This window comes from Toxorhynchites rutilus, chromosome 2, assembly GCF_029784135.1.
Source record: "Toxorhynchites rutilus septentrionalis strain SRP chromosome 2, ASM2978413v1, whole genome shotgun sequence".
NCBI classification, from domain to species: domain Eukaryota; kingdom Metazoa; phylum Arthropoda; class Insecta; order Diptera; family Culicidae; genus Toxorhynchites; species Toxorhynchites rutilus.
The window spans coordinates 278,141,515-278,162,665 of record NC_073745.1 but is presented as its reverse complement, the minus strand read 5'-3'; the positions used below and the strand labels follow the sequence as shown (position 1 = coordinate 278,162,665).

General features: G+C 39.3%; 3 protein-coding genes across 5 annotated transcripts in view; 2 read left to right on the top strand and 1 right to left on the bottom strand.

Moving 5' to 3' along the window:
• The window catches only part of LOC129768435 (uncharacterized), a 622,376-nt gene that overhangs the window by 562,725 nt on the left and 38,500 nt on the right, over positions 1 to 21,151 (bottom strand). For all 3 annotated transcript variants that reach the window (XR_008741679.1, XM_055770090.1, XM_055770091.1), the window contains exon 2: positions 3,842 to 4,639. Coding sequence is in view for 2 of the 3 variants with exons in the window: in XM_055770090.1 (XP_055626065.1) it covers positions 3,842 to 3,929 (88 nt within the window). In the remaining variant the exon portion in view is untranslated. The remainder of the gene's footprint in view (positions 1 to 3,841; positions 4,640 to 21,151) is intronic.
• Positions 16,079 to 16,726, top strand: LOC129766918 (uncharacterized). The gene has a single exon (XM_055767518.1). It carries the CDS (start codon positions 16,079 to 16,081, stop codon positions 16,724 to 16,726), a length of 648 nt encoding a protein of 215 aa, XP_055623493.1.
• On the top strand, positions 17,234 to 19,712 carry LOC129766917 (uncharacterized). Its single transcript, XM_055767517.1, has 2 exons — positions 17,234 to 17,729; positions 17,842 to 19,712. Exons 1-2 carry the CDS (start codon positions 17,234 to 17,236, stop codon positions 19,710 to 19,712), a joined length of 2,367 nt encoding a protein of 788 aa, XP_055623492.1.

Below are 21,151 nucleotides of genomic sequence, written 5' to 3'. Positions count from 1 at the left end.
CTTCGAAACTGGGGAGATTCTGAGGATCATTCCAGAGTAGTCGACGTAGAGCGAAGCGTACAAATAGATGAGCACTCCAAGATCGAGTGAACCAGAAAACAATGTGGTGCTTTGATAGTGTATCTGTGAAAATGTTTGGTGATACGATATCTCCATCGCTGATGATTGTTGCGTGGACGTAGTTAACCAACCAAAAACATTGATGCGAGTTGATTTCGGAATATTTTTGGATAAAATATACCGCTGTCGTAGTCAACTACTTGCAGCAATCTCGCTACTGACTTCTTCCTAGTAGTAAAATTGTGATAGATTGAAGAGGCTATAAACCATTTAGTTTGTTCAGCTTTAGCCTTGAAAAAGGTCAATTTAAAGGAAGCTAAAACTCTATCTCAAGGTCCTGAGAAAGGCTATTTGGGAAACTTTCAGAAAATCTGTTCACTGTTCGCTGGCCGCTGTCTTGAGAATGAAGAGCAAGTTATCATCAATTTAAACACCTCACGGAATAAAGAGCGAACTAAGAATGCACCTCCTATGTCTGATGTGCGCCAGATAGCACTAGCTATGGATTTTCAGCTGATTTTACCATTCTAAAATAATATCCGAATTGATAAACAAGCAGATTAAATCATATGTGTCTCAATAAAACTAAATAAAGCCATTTGAATCAGCTGGAAAGTTTCTCAAAAACCAGAATTTGGATTATTTTCATAAGGGAACTTCTTTTATGCGGTCCCTATCCACCGCATAAAAAAAAGTTTTTTGACGTAGGATTACGTCTTTCGGGAACATATTGAGGTACAAATTGAAAATCGGAAATCGAGTACATCGTGAAAATTGTCCAATTTCAAACGCTTATTGCTCAGTCATTTCATGATGGATTGATGAGATTTTTGCGTCAATCGATTTCGGCACTCCATAACAATTTTTTATATTGAAGAAAATAGTATATGTCATTAACCTAACTATCGAACAATTGAAAAATCTCAACCACTACCCTAAAGTAAATACCCACTTCTGATTGGTCGAAAACCAAGCTGCCTGGGGGAAATCGGCATTGCAAATACATAGAAGTAAGGGTAGCTTTTGCTCCCACCGAAATGTGTTCCCTCACAGAGACATCAAAACCAAGCTGCCTGGGGGAAATCGGCATTGCAAATATATGCAAGTCGGGGGAGCTTTCGTTCCTACCGAAATGTATTCCCTAACAGAGACATCAAAACCAGGCTGCCTAGGGGAAATCGGCATTGCAAAATATATTCAAGTCGGGGGCATTTTTTTTATTGCAAGTAAGTTGATTAATTAAAATATATTTGGAACTTTAATGTTGGTTGCTTTGTGAAATTTCATATCAGTGATCGATCGTGTATTGTGAAAAATTTAGCACAAGTGTAAGTGTAAAATTGTATATGGTAGCAGTTGTGTTAAAAATGACTTGATATATGAAACGATTTATTTCAATTTTCATAAATAAAAACCAAGGTGTGTTCCCGCTCGAGAACGGGTCGTTTAAGCTGTCTGTTTGGTTGCGTTCATTTTCACCCAAGGAAAGTTTATACGGCGAGTAAAATTGGAGAAGTGAAGAAATATTAGAAAAAGTGATTTCCTATATGCTCTACATATAGTTACAGGTGTTGTTAATCCAATTAAAATTCGCATTGGGTTGAATTGGTGATTTTTTTTTCTTTATTTCATCCATACATATCACAGGAGACTTCTCGTCTAGGATCACAGAGGGTGGTTTTCATTATATCTCGTTCCACTTCAGTATCTTTAATCTGATACGTACCATCCAACGACTATTTACCATCCTTCTGTCATCATTACTCGGTAAACACTAGTGGAGTGAACAAACAATACCCAACAACCAAACAAAACGGACCTATTCAGGGTCACCAAATCATTATCAAAGAGTTTAACGATGTAATTCTTCAAACATATCCAAAATCAACAGATAGCCTAACGGAATCCTACGTCAACTATGCGGTCGTGTCTCGGACACAATCATCCTATGACTTTTTCAAATTGTAGAGCTACGATTTTTTTTATGCGATTATTTTTTGTGCGATCCTTATCCCCCGCACAAAAACAGGTTTACCTATATATCATTTCATCAACCATGTTCTGCTCTCACATAGAAAAAAAAGGAAAGGAAAATATTCTTCAAATTGCTGAAAACTTTTGTATTAATTCTGCATCGAAAAATATAAGACCAATTTTGTTTTATATCGCTCGTCCACAATATGTGAATGAATATAACTAATGTGTTTTTCAAGATGACAACGCCAAACCACATATGTTTGGCTATTTTGCTAAAATTCCTATAATGATCTTGAATGTAACGTACTGAGGACCTGAAGAGGAAACATACTTTGAACAAAAAAAATCTCATCATAAATTGTTCTTGCAAAAAATGGATTCGAAGAATTAATTGATTTTGTTTAAAATAAATTATCATAACATGAATTATTGGGAAAACAAACTTTGCATGTTCTAGTATCCAGAAATCATGCGGGATAATTTGAGGCATTTTGGCGATCTCCCAAATGGGAATGACGCTTCAAGCTCCCTCTCATTACAATACTTCTACACGGAGTCTGTGGATGGTCACTAGGGCAATTGCTATTGGAACCGAAGTTGTAGCTAAGTGTAGAAAAATCGAAAATTGAAAATCAATTTTATAAGTACATAGTAATCTTGTTTATTTGTTTCTCATAATTGGAGCCCCATCCATATACTCAATACACAAGAGAAAAAACCTAGCTATGCTCTCCGAATTCAAAAAAAAAATCTTGCAGAACTTTCACACTACGAACGAATTAAAATTCTATTCAATTCGTTATCCAGTTGTTTGTCATGAATTTTCAATGCAGAGAGCCCATTTCTTCGGCTCGAACCTATTTGCATCGATAGTGATTACACCACAAGGAGGGCCAAACCTTATCAGCACTTTCATTCACTATCTCCGGGGATGCCCTATGCCCCGATGACTTCTATATATCACCTCTGTGGCATATTCAAGACGATCTACAGAGTGCAGCATCGTGAATCGTTGCAGTGTAACGACTGTAGGATTCAACATTCTCTCCACACAACGTTGCGACTGTTCGGTTCATTTCACAATTCAATTTGTCGATTGTATCTTGATACTTTCTATCCGGCAGCACAACGTGTATGAAGAAAATCCAAAGGTACACACAGAAACACGATACATATAGAATAGATAGAAATAGAGGCGGCCAACCGTCTCCCAAGACAATCGTCCTGCATTAGCAACAAAAGCAGCACGAATAGTTCGAACAGAAAATTGAACCGTTGCCAAGAAGTTTATTGAAAATTAATTAAATTGCATTATTAATGGAATAGCGGGCAGCATCGACAGAGGGAACCCTCGACCAAGCCCGCGGGTGTGGTTGCAGCCTTATTGAGCGTGTCTCACGAATGCCGTAGATCGCTGGTTGGTATTCCCCGGTAGTGTTTTGCAGTAATTACCACGCAGCGACAGTCGAACAAAGTACCACTGGTAACATAGATGTTGGGCATGCTTTAATGACGACAGACATTCTGCTCCACTTTATTGGCACACTAATTGGAACAATTTTCGTGCTCCGAGAATTATAAATATTTAATCGTTGTCGCTTGGGAGAAAATATTGATTCGAGTGACATTGCCAATGTCAAGGGTAAATGAGGATCGTTTTATCACCTTCAATGTCAACTTTTCTATCACATTAGGTTGTCGCCACTTGAATCCATCCAACCCCATTTGAGCAATCTCGTTGATAGTCTTTAAACATTCTCACCACAAACCCGAGTCGCAATCGAACCCCCCAATATTCGCTTACCTTGGAAAGCAGCCTCCACCGAAACATCTGCCTCGGTGCACTTGGCGGTGCACACGATCACTAGCAGGGAAAATCCGAAAAGCCACATTTTTGCTCCTTTCACACCGATTCTCGGATACCACTTTTCTCCTCACTCCCCCTTGTCGAACGGCACAACAGTATGAAAATCACTCGGTTTCTTCGGATACCACTTTGAACCCCCTTTTCTCACTTCGCCATCGGTTTGTGCTCGACGTGGCACAGAAAAAGCGATTGCTCAGTGTTTACCAAACATTAGAATACACCCACTGACACTAATTATGAACGGCGGCGTACAAACACATCTCGCTCGAGAATTTATTTATTCAGCAATAATTTAACTCCAACAGCCGGCCCGAAAGCATAATTGTATTGCTTATTTTTCTGCACGCGTAAAATTCACTGTTGTTTATATTCCATTAGCATCATTTATTTATGACTTCCTCGCTTCACGGCAAAATGACGGTACCTTTCCTCCGAACGGACGGACCGGGCTTTGTTCGGGATCTGGATCCTGAGAACATAAATCGGTTCAGCCTTCACACAGTGTATCTACCCGATGCGATCCAGGGTCGCGTCGGTTGTGTACTCTAAGCCCTCCGCAGCCGCCGAAGTTTGGTTCATTTCAGATGAAAATTGAATTGTAATGTTGTTTACTCCTAGAAGCCCATCTTTCTGCCTCCTTTTTTCATTGGGCCTCAGTAGCAAGTGAGCTCCTAGTTTTATGACGATACTGTCCGGTCAGACGTTTATGATCCACGATGGATTGGCGCTGCAGATCTGAAATTAAACATAAAATTGAGGATTTTTATTAGATTTTCACAATTTGAAGACCGATTAGGTAAGTAGTTCAAACTCAAGATGTTCGTTTAATGGGGTTGAACAATACCACATATCTGCATTCGAGTTTTATTATCAACTATGAGAACCATTTCCGTGTAATCAATTTCATATAAACAGTAGACATTTAACACAAAGTACTTTCGTCGGCACTTAAATCGTTGAAATCAAATTCGAATCAAAAATAGTTTCCAAACATAAACCGAATATTGTTGTGCTCTGAATTGAGAAACATGATTGAATATAAAAAACAATAATGAAATTTTAGTATAATAATCATTGTAAAGAAAAATAATCCTACGATAGAAGCGATTGGATATTATTTACACCGGAACTTTTCTTTTACTCTATCAAAACTAAAAAATCACAATGAAAGCCCTAGATTCAAATTCGTAGTTTCCTCGATGTATTTTTTTTCTATTTTCTCTGAAAATAAATAAACAAATAAGAATAAAAAAAATAGGAGGTTTTGTATGGTTTAACAAGAAGTAGTCTTGCTAAATTATACCATTCTTCAAGATATTTAGAATAAAAACATGTAATTTTCTTTTTTTCCTTTTTTTTCTTTTTTTTCTGTTTTTCAAAAGTGCCTGGTAAGTAAGTAAAATGTGCCCTCAAACAAAATCTATATATCTATGGAAAATATTTTATCGGGTGATAAGAGATTTTAACTGTTTTTTGAACACAATGTAGTTACCTTTGTTACATGACATTCCTTGGCCCTTTACATCACATTTCTTACCACAACCTTTTTTTTAATCGAGTAGTTTGCACAGATTGTTTTTTTGTTTTCGATGCAATACTACGTCCAACAGGAATGTTAGAGGGGGAGAGGGGTGGGGATGCTCGACATATGGCGGTTTGTTCTCGCGAATGCATTGGCGTTTTTCAGGGCCACCAGATCTGTCACTAAAGAATTATTACAATGTACACCTAATTAATTTCTAGCAAATGTTTTGGCATCTCTGTTTATTACGATAAATGAGCCTAACAATCACAAAAAATTAACTACTCCAAAATACTTGTATAGCATTTGTATAATATACTAGCTGACCCGGCAAATTTCGTCTCACCCAAAATGGATTTTTTGTTATCAATGCACGTTTCTGGGTCCAATCATAGAACTGTTCTTCGATTGATCTTCCAATTGGTCCTCTACAAATCCAATTTTCCAAAATTTTCCAGTTCCCTTCAGAGTTTTCCGAAAATTTTCAATGGTCATGTTTAGTTGGAATATGTTTTTTTTTTAGTGACTTTCAACTCATTTGGCTGGTTCGTCACTTTGCTTCCATTTTTGGAAGAATGTCGGGAGTGAGAATTGAACTCGTGACCTATAGCGTGAGAGGTATGGATGTTACCACTACGCCAGATCGCCTCCTGGAATATGGTTGTTTTTTTTTATTAAATTCGTTTATTTTTACAGGCTCAGTTACATAAGTTTAAAGGAGCCGAATTCTTAATTATATTTTTATAACTATACATAAACATTTTATTGAAACTAAGGTAAGTAAGGTCGAAAACCGATTACTCGCGGTCTACTCGAGTTGAATATGGTTGTTGAAATATGTGTAATATTTCTAAGGGACCCCTATCCTCTCCCATAGGAGGGAGAGATATCAAACCATCATAGAAACTTTTCTTGTACCCAAAAACCCTCACATGTCAAATTTATTTGGTTCCATTTGATTGACTAGTTCTCGAGCTATGCACCCACTCCCGACTATGAAAAGTGGTAGTTTTGTTCTTTATTGCAAAATATTAGACCATTAGATCATTATGTTTTCGTTAGGGTAGCCAATTTCATTTAAGGATGGTCCTAAAATCAACCTTTTCCCAAAAATGAATTTCTTTAAAAATTCATAACTTTTGAACCGCTTGATTAGTCTTCGAGTTATGCAGAAATTTATTTTTTATTTGTATGACAGCCTTAAGAGAGGGGGGAGGAGTTTCGAACTACCATAGAAACATTTATTGCACTCTAAAACCTCCACATGCCAAATTTGGTTTCGTTTGCTTGATTTGTTCACGAGTTATGCAGAAATTTGTGGTTCATTTGTATGGGAGACCTCCCCTCCTAGAGAGGGGGAGGAGTGTCGAACCACCTTAGAAATGTTTCTTCCCCATAAATCTTGAATTATGCGGAAATGTATGCTTCATTTGTATGGCAGCCCCTCCTCTCCCTTCAGAGAGACGGAAGGAGTGTCTATTCATCATAGGAACGTTTTGTGTCCCCTAAAACCGAGTTATGCAGAAATGTGTCTTTCATTTGTATGGCAGCTCCCCCTTAGAGAGGGGGATGGAGTCTCTAACCACCGTGAAAAAAAATTATTGCGCCCTAAAACCTCCATATACCTAATTCGGTTTCGTTCACTTGATTAATTCTCGAGTAATGCAGAAATTTGTGTTTAATTTACGTGGCAGCCTCCCCTAAAAGAGGGGGAGAAGTATCTAATCACCGTGGAATCATTCATTGCATCCTAAAACTATCACAAGCCAAATTTCGTTTCATTTGCTTGATTAGTTCTCGAATAATACAAAAATTTATGTTCCATTTTCATGGCACATACAACACACACCCCCCCCCCCTCCCTAAGAGAGGGGGCAGGAGTATCTAACCACGGTAAAAACATTTATTACACCTTAAAACCTCCACATGCCAAAGGGGGAGGGGGCTGCCAAACAAATGAAACACAAATTTCTGCATTATTCGAGAATTAATCAAGCAAATGAAACCAAATTAGGCATATGGAAGTTTTAGGGTGCAATAAAAGTTTCTATGGTGATTAGACTATCCACCCCCTCTCTTTTAGGGGGGGGGGGGCTTGGTGTGCTGCCATACAACTGAAACACAAATTTTTGCATTACTCAAGAATTAATCAAGCAAATGAAACCAAATTTGGCATGTGAAGGTTTTAGGGTGCAATAATTGTTTTTATAATTCCAACCCCTCTCTTAGGGTGGCTGCCATACAAATAAAACACAAATTTCTGCATTACTCGAGAATTAATCAAGCAAATGAAACCAAATTTGGCATGTGAAGGTTTTAGGGTGCAATAAATGTTTCTATGATGGTTAGACACTCCACCTCCCTCTCTTAGGGGGGGCTACCATACAAATGAAACTCATATTTCTGCATTACTCGAGAATTAATCAAGCAAATGGAACCAAATGTTGCATGTGGAGGTTTTAGGGTGCAATAAATGATTCTATGGTGGGTAGATTCTCCTCTCTCCTCTCTTAGGTGGGGCTGCCATACACACAATTTCTGCACAACTCGAAAATTAATCAAGAAAATGAAACCAAATTTGGCATGTGGAGGTTTTAGGGTGCTATAAATGTTTTTACGGTGGTTAGACATTCCACCCCCTCTTTAAAGGAGAGCTGCCATACAAATGAAAGACAAATTTCTGCATGATTCGAAAACTAATCAAGCAAATGGAGCCAAATTTGCCATGCTGTCATACAAATGAACAAATGAACTCAAATTTTTGAATTATTCGAGAATTAATCAAGCAAATGGAACCAAATTTTGTGTGTGGAGGTTTCAGGGTGCAATAAATGTTTTTACGGTGGTTGGACACTCCACCCCTCTCTAAAGGGGAGCTGCCATACAAACGAAACTCAAACTTCTGCATTACTTCATTTGCTTGAATTAATCCAGCAAATGGAACCAAATTTTGCATGTGAAGGTTTTAAGGTGCAATAAATGATTCTATGGTGGTTAGATACTCCTCCCCCTCTTAGATGGGGATGCCATACACATGAAACACAAATTTCTGCATAACTCAAGAATTAATCAAGCAAATGAAACCAAATTTGGCATTTGGAGGTTTTAGGGTGCAATCAATGTTTTTACGGTGGTTAGACGTTTCACCATCATGGACTTATTTTTTTCAATTTTCTACATGACTTCTATTTTATATGAAAAAAATTTAAAAAAACTAAAAAATACATATGAGGGGCTCAGAAGGAAATGGGTGTAAGCGATATGATCGATTTCTCTTCATCAACGTTTTCTTTAGTTAATAACTCAACTGCAAAAACGTTCCAATTTGAGTTTGCTACAGAATCATATAGATGAGCTTCTGACCTATCTTTCACACTCTCAAATACAGCTGGGAATGTGTTTGCAGCTAATTTAAAACCAAAAGAGAGAGTCGATGTAGGGAAATCAACGATGTTACTTACACCCCTTTCATTTTGAGCCACTCATATGTAAATTCAAAAAAATTAAATTAAAAAAGACAATAAATTAGAAATGTTTTTTTCAAATATCTCGAGAATGGCTGCATTTAGAAGGAGAATGATAAAGAGCTATTTTATTTTAAATCACATCAGAATTCATAATTTGTGGTTAAATGATTGTTAACATACAAAAATTCGAAGTTTCGACAATTCATAAAAATTCGTTGTTCCACAAAGTTAGTCAAAAATAGTTTTACCATATTGGAAATTTTTTTAAAATTTTCTACATGACTTCTATTTTATATGAAAAAATAAGAAAAATAAAAAATATATATTTTAGGTATTGCAAATTGAAGTTTTTTTGTAAATAAAAATAGAGTACTATTTTTTCTCAGTGTATAGTTTTTCGCATTTTAACATAAATACTCTATAACTCTTTCTAAGACACTATTTCGGTACGACTCATAGTTTTCGAGATATAAATTATCAAAGATTCCTCTTACTAAAAACGATACGTCCTTTTCAAAAGTTACACTTTTCAAAAGAATCTCAATTGCTGTGGAAAACTCATATTTCTCATATAACCCAAACAAAATACAAACTCTCATTCGAATCAAAAATACTCATGTTTTGTCATTTGTCGATTTCATTTGGAATTGCTCCATAGTACTTCATATCATTAAGAGAATGAATACCATTCATCCTCCGTTCCGATTCTTAAATTCTCATATTTTATTCTTTCATTTCATCATAACAATTGTATCTACTTTTTTCCATTTCTGCCGATTTAGTACTCTATGATTTCGCCCCCTCTTACCAACCCACCGACCGAATTTTTACTAAAAAAAATCTTATCTACACGCAATGGTAAATTACATTCAGAAATGAAATATAGCAAGATTATCAAACCACAACCTCAAGTCGTTTCCCGCTTTGCCAAATCGCACCACCGAGGCAGATGTTATCCATACTGATCCATTCGTATACGCCCCACATGGATAATAGAGAAAGCCATATTTCACAAATGTCGTCAGTTGCATTTCGTATAATTTGTTTTTTGTTCTCCTGCGTCTCTGGTGCACTAAAGTACCCCATATTCCATACGCCCGCACTCTCACACACAGTTCCGACAAGCACAATCTGATAGCGGAAAATACCAGAAAGCTCAAGCAAAGGACAACAGTGGCAGCAATCCTGAAGATATATTTTACCCAAATGATTAAAATATATGAATAAACTTTTTGTCTCGTGCAAACTGGGATTATTCGACTAGCTAACGTCTAAACTAATGTTTGAGCTGTACGGTGTACGAACATAGAGACCCTAGCAAACTAGCAATCATTCTCACTCGTGCTGCTTTTTCACTCATGCTCTACAAACATGGGAACTGTTAATAAATTTAGCCGAAAATACGTCACAGATGCGTCATAGCAGCGACACTTTCAAGGTAATCATTCCGAGATGTTCCGCTTCCGCACTCGAAGTCCGTACCAGAGCCAGAAGTTGAACGCCACAAATTAAACCTCTCCCGGCTCCCACCAAGCCTAGCAGCGGGGGCAAACCAAGTGCAAACAAATAACATCGGATTACAGTGGCGGTTGGGTACTCCGCCTTCGACGCCCGACGCCACCGCGCCGCTTGGTATCCGCTCCCCGTTCGGGCGGTTGCTTCCGGCGGAGATTTATTCGAGGCAATAACCTCATAATCCGTCCGATATTAGGACAAAGTTTCACCGGGCACCCCTCGGAAAATGTGGATGTGGTTTAGTCATCACCATCCATTAATGCCTCAGAGGCCGCCGCAAGTATAGCCAAAAACATAACAACAGTTCTGCAGAGGGGGGCGGAAGTGGGCTGGAAGACAGAACAAAAAATAAATACGAGCATTAGACTCGCACAAACTTTCCAGTTTTCCCAATGCGTGTCGTTTAGGTTGGATTGTATGCTTGTACATACTTGTGGAGGGGGATGCACCTCGGGTGGAGTGTAGAAGCGGAACGAAATAACCAACGTAAGGTAGGCCCGTAATGGCACCCAATGATACGTCTGCATTCGGCTCAATTTGTTTGTCTTTTGTTTCGGTAATGTGTATCCGCAGAGGGGAAAAATGGAGGAGATTACTTTAATCGACGATTAACATTCGACGCTTTATCATCCGTTGTTGTAACATTAAACATTGTTTTATTTTTTCCATAATCAATGACTCGAATGGCAGGATAATAGTTGCATTCATGATATCGCTCCATTGCTAACATTGTAGTAAATTGCATTGGCCTCAATCATCCTTTGTCGGCATCACTTCATCCGAGTAATCCAGCCTGAATGTCAAACAGGCTCTAAACATGATACCAACACCACATGAGCCGACAAGAAAGGACTCGGTGGGCTAAACACATACGTCATATCTGCCCAATTATCTGATTGCGGAGTGACTGTGTCTCTGGTTGATACTGAGCCAACAGAGTTCGTGTGCCAGACGCTGAAGCACGAGCAGCATCATCAAACGGATTGCGGCTAGATCTTCTTCCGATCGTATTTCTCGTTACGCTTTTGAGATGTTGATCCCGCCGAGAGGCGAGATTTGTCATAGCACACAATTTACGCCAGGGTGCGGAAAGGGTTCCTTAACACCCACCACGCGTTTGTGGGTTTGTGTTGAAACAATACGACGACGGAAACGACACGAGGCCGAAGAGGAAAACAATTTCAATAGCAATGTTTCCACTTTTCCCGCTACTCCGGTTCGTTCGGAGTTGACGTTGTTTAGACTTGGTTTGGCTTTATGCAGAAGACCAGACGAAAAGCTCTTTGGGTGGCACACAGAAGGAATGATTTAGCATTATTTAGAGCTCTGATCACCAACCCATTCAATAACGGAATCCATTAGACAAGACCAACAAAAGGCTGGGATTTGTCGAAATGAAGTCAAACCCCCGCTCATACCACCCAGGAGGAGATCGGAAATACACTTCCCGAAATGCGTTTGTTTTGTGGCCATTGTTATTTTTCCATTTGACAATTCCCATCCGAAAGGAAAATGGGTTCAAACGAAAACACAAACAAGTCATCATCCCGACTGCCGGCGCACCCACAATATAGAACGGATACAACTCATACACGATGTTTATAAATTCCGAGCCAAAGCAGTCGCACCGTATCCATTCAATCCTTAGGGTTTCATCGCATTTCGCCTGGGCTGAGAGGGAAAATCGCTGCGAATAACGAAAATGGAAAAGAGCCATCAAATATGACTGCTGGGATTATTGTTTACAATCTGTGGATCCCGTTTTACAACCGCCGGCTTCGGGTGGAATATAATACTCGCCACGAATGGTACAGTCCATAAATTTTTGAGCAGGGAAGCGTTGCCAAGGCGTTTCTCGACAAACGAAGAGAAACGCATACTTTAGACGCGATTCATCATTCATCCAGCTAGCGACCAGACGGCAGCGAGGCTTGAAAATGGGAATTCGCAAGGTCTACAGTTAAGAGGTTACTTTTAGGTTTCCAAATTCGCCTTTTTGAATGCTAAATATGAATGAATTGAATAAGTTTGAAGCCTCAATAATTCAAAACCAAACCAACCAAATGCATACTTCATATCAAAGCTCTCAGCAAACCCTTATTCATTTCAGCAAGCTCATCGTTCATTGCGCATAATGCTTGCACTGAGCAACACGATCTATCGATAAAGCAGTAATATTTTCAAATTAATTATCAACTTCGATGTTCGATGGTGGCTGATCGCTGTTTAGTGTGAAAGTGGGAGAGATTATCGCAGAGTCGAGTAATTTACATCTCCCTTCGATGCAACGTAACATGTTGCGTCATTATCGCTACATTACTTGCTTTCTTTACAACACAACAAAGAGAGCACAGATTGCTCGTGCCAATCGACCAATCAGAACGCGGAATTTTCGTTTATGTAACGCTTGACATTTTTCATGTGTTCAATAGTTAGTTACAAAAAACGTAAAGCAGCTTCATAGGTGCGTAAATATATTTCCTATCGATTGATGCACATTAGGGTGTCAATGAAAATGATCATCTCGAATTTCAAAAAGTTACCTCATAAGAATAGTCAGTAATTTTTTTTTTTGTGAAAAACGATTGATCCCTTTCAAGTCGATTTAAAAAACACGTTTTGTAACATGTAAATTTCGACGTGCCTCGCAATTTTAAGACAAATCATTTGGAATCAAATTTTTCTTTTTCTAAAACCACGATTTCCGGTGATTTTGAGGTTTTCTAAAACTAAAATTTTAACATCTGCGACACTACTAAATGAAGTCCGATTGAGTTAATATTTTGCATTGGGTATTTAATCGTGTAAATCAACATTTCGCATGAAGTTCCATATGTTAAATCGAGATGATCATTTTCATTGGTACCCAAAACCATACATTTTGCTATGTATTCCGAACAAAAGTCACAAAGTGTCGATCTTTGGCAAAAAACAATTTTTTGACGTTTCATACAATTTTAAGAAGTTTGGCATTCTATTTTTTCTGGAAAACCCGATTTCCAATACTCCCTCCTTGGGTGATTTTTCGATTTCCTAAACACTCGAACTTTGACCGCTTTGCGCCACTCTTCCTTAAGTCCGATTGAGCTGATTATATGCATAGGATGTTTTTCCGAAGTAGTGAACATTTTGTATGGGGTAACTTTTTGAAATTTTAGGGTCGATTTTTTCCCATACATTCATTGGCACTCTCTGCGATCCAATGGGAAATGGCGGAGCTCAAAACGCAATATTTCCCGTAGAACGAATGCTGCATTTGGTATACATTGGTCTATGAATATTATAACTTCTTCTTTTTTCTCTCGATTTATTCTTCTTGGATATTATAACCCATCGATGCATAGGTAGAACTTTATCGACAGCAATGGTAGATAAGCACACAAATAGTCAGAACGAATGTATGGGAGAATGGGGATGTTTCCAATTTTCAGCAGTTCAAACTATTTAAGGATTTGGGCATATTTGGCATTTGGCATTTGACATTGGCATTCGAATCATGAAAATTCGTTCGCTAGAGAAATAGTTACTAACGCTGAAACAGTTTCATTAAAACGTGACACGTTTTCTGATTTGGCACCCTTACGTAGTCCTACGTTACTTAAGAGAATAGATCGAACGATAATAACGATCATAACACAATTGGTAACAAGTTAATAACAGCTATCTTGTATGGTTTCTGAGAAGTTATACATCTGTTAAAATAAACTGTTTCAACTGATGGATCGCATAGATAATGGTGAAAATGAAGGGCGCTTTTGGCGTTTTTTGTTACCTTCGCTACGTACTTTGAATGTTCACGACAACCCCAGAACTACACAAAGCTCGGCCAGTTGTCCCGATTTATCGATTTATAAATCCTTCACTTATGAAAACAAATATTTTCAACGACTTAAATATTTCATCAAATGAATGCTACAATGTAATATAATAATTTATGAATTTAAAAAATCATATATCAGTTCCTAATACGACAAATTTGCGGTGAAACAAAAAAAACGATTTTATGTTTTGGTCCCTTCCACAGCGAAGACACTGACACAATACAACGTAAACGTGTACTTTTATCAGTGATTCTGTGTTTTTGAAAAAAAAGTGTTCAAGAAAAGATTATTGATTAGAGAACCAAGTTCGTATTTATGTTAGAGCCGACCATCCGGTTTCAAAGCTTAGTCATGTTCTGCTGTGCTTTTTAAAACTGACTTTTTGGAGGAACGTATGTATCTGAATAGCACAGGATTCTCACAGTTATTCTATAAACTCTCGGATATTATGTCCACATATCATTGCATAGTGGGCATAGTGGACATCGGTATGACAACGTCTTTGACGTAAAATTACGTCTTTCGGGAACATATTTGGGAACACAAAATGAAAAACCTTAATCGATCGCATCGTGAAAAATGTCAAATTTCAAATGTTTATTGTTCAGTCATTGTGTCAATCGATTTCAGCGAACTATAACAATTTTTTACATTTAATAAAATATTAATTAATACCGTTCTAAATCATATTTCGGACAACATGTTCTAATAACTTGAAATGCTTAATGCACTGATAATATAACTATAAAATTAATATCACAATTGCTTCCCGTGTTTGAGTAATCCCTTGGTTTCACTATCATTTCATATGAGAACTACATTTGAATTATAATGTATAATATTAGGAAAGCTTTCTACCACCGAACCCACTCTGCACCGATCATCAGCTTTACTGATGATGGCGAGAGCGGAGGAACTCACTCTCACTTAAACTATCTACTATGATAAGGAATAGTAGTAGCAGTAGTTTTCTACAGTAAGGCCCGACTCAGATGACTAGGGCCCGCACTCAGTGATTTAGATCAGTTCCAATAAAACCCTCGAAACGATCAGACGTATTTTGTCAAGTTCTTGTTTAATGTTAATCGTTAATAAATCGTTAGTCGTATCCGTATTGTTCATATCACGTGTTCTTTATATTTAGTATAACCGTAATACAGTGACCTATTTATCGAAGATTGTACATTTTTGTTTGGTCCTTCGAACCGGATTTCGAAGAGACTTAGTAAGCGTGAATCTACGTTAAGTGTCGTGAGAAACTCAAAGTGCTTGCATATACGGCGTTACCGACATAAGGTTCCAAGAAACGCGACGAGTCCATATACCTGACGGAAGACACATATCAGCGAGCGGAGGTCTGCTGCAATACTCGGATATCGGACGTGGGCAGTCATTCGCGTCAGGATTTTCGCCGTTGGACTATTCAGATAAGTTGCAAGAGGGTCAGGTTTGTCTGAGGTGGCGTTCTGAATGCATGGTCAGGCGTCGGCCATTCTAATCATCTCCATTGTGTTGAACAATACGGCGTTTACAAAGAGTCCGCAATTTTATAACAATATCACAATAGGAACAAAGCCCTTCAGTTACATCTATTGTGTGAAACAATAAAGCGTCGACAAAGAGTCCGCCATTGTAGAACAAATACAATTGGAACAGGCTCCAAAATTAATTAAATAAAATTATAGATATCGATATTGTATGTCTATTTCATTTATTGGGAAGGTTATTGATGTCCATTGGTTGAATTATATTATACTCATCATATTTATTTCGATTCGATTGTTGGTTGTTGATCCTTTGCGCGCATTTTCATCGATTACAATAAAAATCAATTGTAAGGTTATTCATAATGACGAATAAGGATCTCCGAATGCTCCAGAAAAAGGAGCGACAACTGAGACATGTGATGGATACAATAAAGGAGTTTGTGCGAAATTATCATGAAGGTCGAGACAAGCCCCAACTGGAGGCTAGGTTGACCAAATTGGATGAGATCTACGATTCTTTCTGCAGTACTAGGGCAGAAATTGATCTTCTTCTGGAAGACATCGATGGTGATGATGAGTATCAGGAAGTTGATGAAACCGTAGAAGCTCATGATCGACGACGAGATAAGGAAAATGAAATAATCCTCAAGAGTTTCATTAATGAATACTTCTCTCTGAAACAATCCATGCAAGCTTTTCAATCCTCTGCGGGATCTAGTTCATCTACAGTTCTTTTATCAACGCCTGCTCAACAGTTTTCAGCTCCGGCAGTGCGAGTCAAGCTGCCAGAGTTAAAACTTCCAACATTCAGTGGAAATTTGCGAGATTGGTTATCATTCAGGGATACTTTCCGTAATCTTATCATTGACAATAGCCAACTTTCTGACATTGATAAATTTACGTATTTACGTACGTCGTTAACAGCGGAGGCAGTCCAGGAAATCGGATCGATCGAATTAACCGCGGCTAATTTTTCGTTAAGCGTGGAATACGTTGGAATCTCGTTATGAAAATAAAAAATTACTGGTGAAATCCCACTTGGACGCCTTGTTTGCTATCAACCCCATCAAAAAGGAAGGTTTCGAAAATTTGAACTATGTGGTCAGTGAATTTGACAAACACTTGCAAATGTTGGATAAACTTGGAGAATCCACTACGAATTGGGGTACGATTTTAGGCCACATGTTAACGAGTAAGCTAGACTCATCAACATTGCGAATGAGGGAAACAGAGCATCGATCTCGAGATGTTCCTGAGTTCAAGAAGTTGCTAGAGTTTCTAAAAACCATTGCATCGTTCTTCAGTCTCTTGGTTCGAGATACATACAGTCATCAGAAACCAAAAAACCGCTACACAACATTATCAGCCACGCTGGTGTTCAGACAGCTTGTTCATTCTGTGAAGACACACAACATCGAACATTCCAATGCAAGAAGTTTACGACTATGAAGGTGGAAAAGAGGAGAAATGTCGTAAAGGCGAATCAATTATGCTTCAATTGTCTTTCCAGAGGACACATGTCCAGAGAATGTTCACGAGGTTCCTGTCGCATCTGCGGACAGCAACACCATACTCTGCTGCACTTAGCAACACATCAAAGCCCACCAGCTCAACCAGCACAACCGATGAGACGACTTCAGATGAATCCACGTCACCAGCAACCGTTCCATACATCACCGAATGTGCAAAGTCATAATCAACCACAGAACACCAACGCTTTTCAACATTCAACCAATCGATCCACCAGCACTTCCTTACCCATTGTTTCTCAAAGCACGCACAGACAAACGCCACCTCCCAGAGACACTCCTGTAAGTCATAACACTGCCCTCTTTGCTAACGAAACCAAGTCATCACGATCGGTTCTACTTGCAACCGCAGTCGTGGTGCTTGAAGACCAATTTGGAAATAATACACACGCTAGAGCCTTGCTCGATAGCGGCTCTCAGATGTGTTTTATATCTGAGAACTTGTCGCAAAAGCTTGAATTTGAGCTCTCGGGAACTCATTACCGTGAGTGGGATTGGACAGTCTACAAAAGCATGCAAACAATCTGTCATCGCACTTGTAAAATCTAGAATTTCGAATTTCTCAATGCAAGAAATGTTTTATGTTCTTCCACAAGTTACGGTGGATCTGCCAGCATCAAAGATTCGCACCGACAGCTTGAATATACCTCAAGAAATAGACCTTGCCGATCCACATTTTAATGAACCTGGCGCCGTTGATGTCATACTTGGTGCCGGTCTATTTTTCGATCTACTGAAGGACGAACAAATGAAATTGAAGGGAAGCAATCTCACTATCCGGAAGACTGAATTTGGCTGGATAGTCTGTGGACGAACACCAGAAGAACATATTCATTCTAGATCAGTCATCGCAAATCATACCATCGAACGAATTGATGAAACATTAACACGCTTTTGGGAGCTGGAATCGTGTCGCTCGAAAAGCACACACTCCATCGAAGAATCGATATGTGAAGCTACATTTTATCGAACTACTCTTCGTGACTCTAGTGGAAGATTTATAGTCACATTACCAAAAAAAGCTTTTAAAATTAAGCAGCTTGGAGATTCAAAATCCATTGCGCTGAAGCGTTTCCTAGCACTCGAGAAACGGCTTTCAGCCAATGCAGAGATCAAAACCATGTATATTAACTTCATCGAGGAGTATCATCGTCTTGGACATATGAGAGAGGTAGTTACAGATGATGAAACTTCTCAGCAGTACTTTATTCCCCATCATTGTATTATTAAACCTGAAAGCACCACAACGAAATTACGCGTTGTATTTGACGCTTCGTGTCCTAGTTCAACCGGAGTATCTCTCAATGATGCTTTAATGGTCGGACTCACTGTACAAGATGATTTGATTTCGCTCATTCTTCGGTTCGGGTTTCATCGGTATGCTTTGATTGCGGACATTGAAAAAATGTATCGCCTGGTTGAAGTTCAACAACATGATAGACGATTGCAACGTATATTTTGGAGGAATCATCCGAACGAACCAATTCGCGTGTTCGAATTGTGCACCGTGACATATGGTACAGCATCCGCCCCGTACCTGGCAACGAAATGTCTGAAGCGGCTCACGGAACTCGATGGCGCGAAGTTTCCGGATGCCGCAGTTGTTCTCGCAAGTGACTTTTATGTAGACGATTTGATTTCTGGCGTCGACACCACGGAAGATGGTGTTAAATTATACCACGAGCTAACACGACTTTTGAAAAATGGTGGCTTTACATTACGAAAGTGGAGTTCGAATAACTCAACAATGCTCGATCATATTCCTCATGATATGAGAGACGATCGGTCATCCGTCGACTTAGAAAGTGCTGGTACCGTTATCAAAACACTGGGATTAGTCTGGGAGCCCAGATTGGACTGCTTTAAATTCAAGGTTCCCTTGTGGAATCGTACAGAAGTTTGCAAAAGGACTGTCCTCTCTGATTTGGCTCGAATTTTCGATCCAATTGGATTAATTAGTCCAATAATAATCTCAGCCAAAATCTTCGTCCAAGACCTCTGGAAGCAGAAGCTTTCTTGGGACGATCCACTTAGTAGCGATCTACAATCTCAGTGGCAAAAATATCGCCACAGTTTAATTGGGTTAGAAAATTTGAGGATTCCCCGATGGTTAGCATTTTCCAAAACATGTCTGACCGTTGAGCTCCACGGATTTTGTGATGCATCCATCAAGGCATATGGAGCCTGCATCTACGTTCGATGTACTCACATCGACGGACAAATCACTTCGAACCTGCTAGCTGCGAAGTCAAAAGTTGCACCGCTTGATGACCAGAAAAGAAAGAAGAGATCACAAACGATTCCACGACTAGAACTCTCCTCGGCATTACTTCTTGCTCATCTGTACGAGATAACGTCGAAGAGCATTCGGATATCTGCTAGACCTTTTTTTTTGGACAGATTCAATGATTGTTCGCTATTGGTTGTCATCGATCCCATCGAGATGGCAAGCATTCGTAGCGAATAGGGTATCCGAAATCCAACATCTGACCAAGGATGGAGGATGGAGGATGGAGTCATGTTCCGACTACAGAAAACGCCGCAGACTTGGTGTCGTGTGGTATCGCAGCAGCGCAACTGATCGATAACCAACTATGGTGGCATGGCCCATCATGGATACGAAAGCAGAGGAATCACTGGCCAGAAACAACAGAGGTCCTGGCAGCTGAACTTGACAATTCGTTGTTGGAAGAAAAATCGGTGGTTTCGGCGGTAACACATGTTTGTCCGATTAGCGACATTTTTTCTTTCAAATCCTCCTTGAACAGCCTTGTTAGACTAATCGCCTGGTTGCTCAGATTCAAACATAACTCCGAGCAACTCGGCACCACTCATCGAAGGACAGGTTTCCTGACATGCTCAGAAAGAAATGCAGCATTAACACAACTAGTGAAGCTCGCTCAACGTGATTGTTTTGCAACGGAGTTAGAGGATCTGCAACGGAAAGGACAAGTGAAGGTCACATCCCAAATCAATTCATTATGTCCAATACTCGTGGACGGCGTAATCCGCGTTGGCGGCCGGCTCGAAAACGCTTCAACTCCGATGAGCCGTAAACATCCAGTCATATTAGACAAGGGTTATCCGTTTACCACGCTTTTGGTACTTCATTATCACATTAAACTACTGCATGCTGGTCAAAGCTTACTCATCGCTAATATCCGTGAACGATACTGTCCTTTGAGCATCAGAAGCCTTGCACGAAGAATAATTCACAGATGCATAACTTGCTTCCGGACGAAACCTCGCATTCAAGAACAATTAATGGCTCATTTACCTAAGCTACGAGTAACTCCTGCACCCCCGTTCATTCATGTGGGTGTCGACTATTGCGGTCCATTTATCATAAACTACCCTCTCCGCAAAAGAGTAGCAGTCAAATACTTCGCCGCTATCTTCGTATGCCTGGTGACAAAAGCGGTACATATCGAAGTGGTTGCGCATCTTACCACAGCAGCCTTTATTGCAGCTTTTAAACGATTTGTCGCCAGGCGAGAAAAACCAGCGGTTGTCTTTTGCGATAATGCAACGAATTTCGTTGGGGCGAGACGCGAATTGGACGAACTTCGCAAACTGTTTGTGTCGCAACAAACCCAGCAATCTTTAACGTCTACAGCTGCAGATTCGGGAATCGAGTTTAGATTTATACCGGCAAGGTCGCCAAATTTTAGCGGTTTATGGAAGGCCGCAGTAAAATCCTTGAAACAGCATTAAAAAAAACCATTGGAATTAATATTGTTACACCAGATGAGCTTCATACTGTATTAGCACAGATAGAAGCATGTCTCAATTCCAGACCCCTAACTCCAGTCAGCAACGACCCCAGCGATTTGGATGTTATAACACCGGGACATTTTCTGATCCAGCGGTCACTTATGTCGGTACCAGAACCGATGGCTGAAGACG